This window comes from Rana temporaria, chromosome 5 (genome assembly GCF_905171775.1).
Source record: "Rana temporaria chromosome 5, aRanTem1.1, whole genome shotgun sequence".
NCBI classification, from domain to species: domain Eukaryota; kingdom Metazoa; phylum Chordata; class Amphibia; order Anura; family Ranidae; genus Rana; species Rana temporaria.
This window is the reverse complement of record NC_053493.1, coordinates 206,817,733-206,823,732: the sequence shown is the minus strand read 5'-3', so window position 1 is coordinate 206,823,732 and position 6,000 is coordinate 206,817,733. Positions and strand designations below refer to the sequence as shown.

The 6,000-nt window shown below is 49.2% G+C and overlaps 1 protein-coding gene across 2 annotated transcripts in view; it reads left to right on the top strand.

Moving 5' to 3' along the window:
* Positions 1-2,781: 2,781 nt before the first annotated feature.
* SLC39A6 (solute carrier family 39 member 6) overlaps positions 2,782-6,000 on the top strand; it is a 53,849-nt gene continuing 50,630 nt past the window's right edge. For both annotated transcript variants that reach the window (XM_040353511.1, XM_040353510.1), the window contains exon 1: positions 2,782-3,368. In XM_040353511.1, coding sequence (XP_040209445.1) covers positions 2,880-3,368 — 489 coding nt within the window. In that variant the 5' untranslated portion in view covers positions 2,782-2,879. The remainder of the gene's footprint in view (positions 3,369-6,000) is intronic.

Below are 6,000 nucleotides of genomic sequence, written 5' to 3'. Positions count from 1 at the left end.
TGAAAAGGAGGAGCAAGGAGCGTCAGTGGGGTACACCAGAAAAGGAGGATCAGGGACGCTCTGTGCAAAACCATTACACAGAGCAGGTAGGTAAAAAATGTTTGTCGGGTATTAATCATCCTGGCTGATTGTTAGAAGAGCCACTGATTCCTCTCTAACTGAATTGCTGCAATTTTCTCTTCTGTCACTAGGTGGCGCTTGCTGTTGGAATTAGATTGATAAGGGTGTAGCAAGGTCAGACTATGGATGGATGGGGTGTCTCAGCCAATTGTCAGGGGTTTCTTGGTCCCTTGGCCTGCTGGGAGAGCCTATTTATAAGGTGATTGGGTTCTGTGCCACCTGGATGGCATGTGTTATGTCGCCCCAGGCTGCTAAGCTGGAAGCCTGAGGCCTATCCCAGGGACACCTGGCTGCTAGGCTGCCTGAGGCCTATCCAGGAGCAAGAGAAAAGCAGTGTAGGGTTGGGACTGCAGGATTGGAGTCCAACCAAGTTGTGAAGGTTCAGCCGGATAGGGAACCAGTTGTGGTCAGAGGTGAAGCTCTCGTCACTAAGGTACCATCCACCTTGTTACTAGAGACTACAGTGAGTAAGCTGGAGCCAGTACCAGAGCAGTCTTCTCACCAGCTGAGGATGGTAAAGAAGGGGGAAAGCAAGTGCCAAGCCAGGTGCCAAGCCAGGGACCCAGCAGGACAGCAGGGGTGACGCTTGAGGAGCAGTGAGTATCAAGCCAGGGACCCAGCAGGATAATGGGGGTGACGCTAAAGGCACATCGAGTATCAAGCCAGGGACCCAGCAGGATAATGGGGTTGACGCTAAAGTAGGGTGACCAGACATCCCCAGTTTCAGGGGACAGTCCCCTGATTGAGGACACTGTCCCCGGACCAAGTCTGTCCCTGGTTTTATCCCCAGATTGGATTTAATAGGGGGCAGGGGCAATTTCAGAGACAATCAGTGCAGAATTAAAATAAAAAAAATTAGAATTACACCCCCCCGCTCCACCGTGCCTACTAGCATAGGGGGGTTGTATTTTTCCCATTACCTGTGCCCAGAGCTTTTTTTCTTAGAAAATAGGTGCAGGAACTCAACCACGATCCTGTTCAGATTTCAAAAACAGTAGACGGGTCTTAAAGGGGCATTAAATACCAGGATTGCATTACATAGAGAATTCAGGGGGTTACACACAGAGTGCAGAGCTGTCACTTGTAAACACAGAAACCGGACTTCTGTGTTTACAAGTGATTGTGGTGAGCAGGCACCAAAGGGTCTGAGCCAGAGGTGGTGGAACTCAGTTCCCCCTGAAAAAAAGCCCTGCCTGTGCCCCTTTCTGATGATCATGTGTTGGTCGGAGCGGAGGGAATATTTCTTCAGTTTCGGGCGCATGCCCATTCAGCTCCGCTCACATGTTCTTCTGCCTTGGCTCAAATTCTGGCCAGCCGCCTGCCTATCTCCTTGCCTTCCCTGGCGGAGTGATCTTCCTCCGCTCCCCATCCAGTAGTAGCCGGGGCCCAGAGAGTAAGACTTGAGAGGCTGTGAGGTGGGTGGCGACGGGCAGAGAGTTGCTGATTGTTGCCATTACTAGTAAAGAAAAAATATGTCCCCGGATTTCATTTAAAAAATCTGGTCACCTTACGCTAAAGGCGCATCGAGTATCAAGCTAGGGACCCAGCAGGATAATGGGGGTGACGCTAAAGGCGCATCGAGTAGAAAGCTAGGGACCCAGCTTCTGCTAATGTTGTGTTATGGTTAGCATTGCTTCTGAGCATGCGTGTTTGTACTTTGGATTTTTGTGTACACATGATCGGATAATCTGACATCACACATTTGTTGTCGGAAAATTTTAAAGCATGCTATCCAACATTTGTTGACGGAAAAAACGACAATTGTCCGATGGAGCATACAAACGGTCAGATTTTGCGACAACAGCCTGTCCTTACAATTTCTGTCGGGATAATCCGATCGTGTGTACAAGCCTTATGGATACAGCTTTAGATCGCGTTGACTGAATATAAAAGCCACTCATCAGCCCCGAGGGTGCAGGAAAAGTAGAGGAGCACATCATCACATGGATTTAAAAAAGCGGAGTTCCACCCAAAAGTGGAACTTCCGCTTAATCCACTCCTCACCCCCTTACATGCCACATTTGGCATGTAATTTTTTTGGGGGGGAGTGGGGGCTTCAGGAGGAGTGGCACTTCCTGTCCCACTTCCTCCTTCCGCCGAGGGGCTGCTAAGGTGAATAGTCATATCGCCTTTTGGCAGCCCCTCCCTGTAAGCGATCGCCTGGGACGCGTGACAGGTCCCAGGTGATCGCCTGTCCAATCGGATGGCGCAGCGCCGCTCGCACATGTGCAGTGGGTGCTGAAAGCTGTCACGGCCGGGCGCCCACACTTGGAATGAAGACGCCGGCTGGAGAGGGGGGGAAGAGGAGCGGAGCCCCAGCCGGCGCGTCGCTGAAACGTGGAGCAGGTGAGTGTATGTTTATAAAAAGCCTGCAGCTACACTTTTTGCAGCTGCTGACTTTTAATAAACATTAAAAATGACTGGAACAGCCCTTTAATGCAAGACGTGTCTTTGGATGACAGCTGCAGGCAGGAATGATGAGAAGCGTCCGCTATATCCGCAGATGATGGTGATCACCTATCTAAATAAAACGTATGATGCTCCCTCTACGTCTCCAGATCCCTCAACCAAAGCCTTCTGTCCAATCAGAACTCAGAGCGCCACGCCCACGTGGGCGGCACTGTACGGCAGGGCCGCGACAAGATTCGAGTCCCCGCCCCTATCCGGTGACAGAGCGTTGCCGGTGTGATGTCACAAAGTGTGTGGGCGTGTCCGGTGCCTCCAGAAGTGCGGATGAGAAGGGTCGCACGAGGGAGAGGATGCGGCCGCTTCTTATTGTGTGTATGGCCGCTGTGATGTGCCGGCCGGGTACCGGGACCGAAGCCGCCATTACCGTGACGTTACCTCCGCAGGGCGGGGTGACGGCGGTGAGCCCCTCAAGCCCGGTGTCTCCCGGGGTGGACTCGGTGCTGGCGCTCAGGGCACAGCGTCATAACCTGCTTCTTCTGTTCCAGAGATATGGAGAGAATAACCAGAGCCTCACCGTGTCCGGCTTCGTGCAACTACTCCGCAGTCTGGGGGAGGAGAGGAAGAAGAGCATCGCTATTCACAATCACCACCACCACCATCATCATCATCACCATCAGGATCCGCACCATCATCATCATAACCACCATCATCGTCACCACCATCACCCTCATCATCCTCCTAGCAGCCCCAGTCCATGTGAGCAGAGGAGGGAGAAGAGACATGTCACCTCTGGGGAGAGCCCAGCACAAACAAACCTCACCCTGGGAGCTGAAGTGGAGGTGATCACCCTGCTACTCTACTACCCTACTACTACAGGACATGTCTTGTTTATTTACATTGGTCTGTGAGTAGGAATATCTCATCTGATCTTCCACATCTTACACTGACTACCAACCACAGGTGATCACACTAGACACTGCTGCCATTCATAGCCTTTTTTTCAATGAAGGGCTTCTCCTATTGGACAAGGTGGAGATTATGACATCATCAGCCTCTCCTCTGCCATGTCAAATCAGAGGACACCTTGTGTTCATTGAAAAAATAAATACAAGCCTTCCATCGGGGTCCATTCACATGTCTCCAAAATCACACAATTTCCGGTGTGACTTTGCAGCGACTTTTGGTGCCATTTTTGATCTGATCTTACATTCTGTTGATCAAAGTCGCACCGCAGTAGTGCAGGCATCTTTTCATGCTGTGACTTTAAAGGAGAAGTATACCCAAAGCTGGTTTGGCTGTACTTCTCCTGTGAATCACAGAAGTGCAATTCGTTTTGCACTCCTAGGACCCGTTTTCAGTAGACTGCTCTCTGACATCACAGAAGTCGGTCCAGGCTCCACGTCGTCACGACAATGGAAGTTGGGATCCGCCAGATCCCTGGACCGACACCCGGCTCAGCCTCTCGGTGAGCCTGTGAGAGACTGAACCGGCCACTCCCGCCCCGTCCACAGCTTAGCAACGAGGGGGCAGAGCGGAGAACTGCTGAGTGACAATCTACAGCTCTCTTCTTAGAAGGGTTGCCACCTCATCCCATGGGTCTTCAAATAATGGCCCTCCAGTTGTTCAGGAACTACAATTCCCATCATGCATAGTCATGTCAGTGTGTTACAATGCCTCATGGGATGTGTACTTCTACAACAGCTGGAGGGCCGTAGTTTGAGGATCCCTGCTTTAAACCCTTTAAATGTGCATGAATTCTACAGGTTCTGAGTCTAATTTAATGCAGATAAAGCACCAAGTGAGTTTAAATACCATCTTATCAGCCACAAACCCTGTGTCATTAACCACTTAAGACCCGGACCTTTAGGCAGCTAAAGGACCCAGCCAGGTTTTGCGATTCAGCACTGCGTCGCTTTAACAGACAATTGCGCGGTCGTGCGACGTGGCTCCCAAACAAAATTGGCAACTTTTTTTTCCCCCCACAAATGGAGCTTTCTTTTGGTGGTATTTGATCATCTCTGCGGTTTTTATTTTTTGCGCTATAAACAAAAATAGAGCGACAATTTAGAAAAAAATTCAATATTTTTTACTTTTTTCTATAATAAATATCCCCCAAAAATATATAATTTTTTTTTTCCTCCGTTTAGGCCGATACGTATTCTACCTATTGCGATTTTTTTTTTATTTATTTTTTTTTTACCAAAAATAAGCATTTATCGGTTGGTTTGCGCAAAATTTATAGCCTTTACAAAATAGGGGATAGTTTTATTGCATTTTTTTTTTTTTTTTACTACTAATGGCGGCGATCAGTGATTTTTTTTCGTGACTGCGACATTATGGCGGACACTTCGGACAATTTTGACACATTTTTGGGACCATTGTCATTTTCACAGAAAAAAATGCATTGTTTACTGTGAAAATGACAGTTGCAGTTTGGGAGTTAACCACAGGGGGCGCTGAAGGGGTTATGTATGACCTAATATGTGTTTCTAATTGTAGGGGGGTGTGGCTGTAGGTGTGACGTCTTTGATTGTGTCCCCCTATAAAAGGGATCACACGATCGATGAAGCCGCCACAGTGAAGAACGGGGAAGCTGTGTTTACATACAGCTCTCCCCGTTCTTCAGCTCCGGGAACCAATCGCGGGACTCCAGCCGCGATCGGGTCCCGCGATCCCGGTCACGGAGATTCAGACCGCTTCAGACTGCGCCCGCGACCCACGGCTGGGTACTAGCACAGGACGTACCTGTACGTACATGTGCCCAGCCGTGTCATTCTGCCGACGTAAATGTGCAGGAGGCGGTTCTTAAGTGGTTAATATGTGTTTGGTTTTAAAGGGATGCGATAGCAACCCTACTGCTCAGGGAGCTGTCAGAAACGAGTGATCAGCGATGTTCGATCACTCGGTTCTCAGTGCAGAGGCGCTGGGGGAAGGATGCAGCATCGGACTGATGCTGCATCCACCTAGGTATTAATCTAAAAAAAAAAGCCCAAGCCCAGACTTCTCTTTTTAAGTTGTACTGATTTGAATGCGTGCCATTGAAAAGAATGAGGTGGGATTTGTCGCACGACTTTCATGTCTAAAGCCACATGACAAATCGCACAAGTGTGAATGGAGCCTGAATGGCGGCAGTGCTTGGTAAGAGATCACCTCTGCACAGTAGGGCAGCTGCTCTCTACAGGAGCAGGAAGATGGTGATAACTGCAATAACTGTCAGTTTCCTCAGTGGCCACCCTCGGGTATGAAATGGCATACTTGCGTTTGTCTAGCTGGACCAATGTAATTGTGAAGTACAGATCATAACTGGAGTTCAGATTTAATTGACAGTCACAAGATTAGTAGAAAAGTAGGAAAAATTACCTTTTTTTTGCCATCTGTCTTATTGGGGAGATTTCCCTCACTTCCTGTCCCGTAGCCAAAGCAGGAAGTGGGAGGCAATCCGTCCAAGTGAGGGAATCATTGGTTGTCATC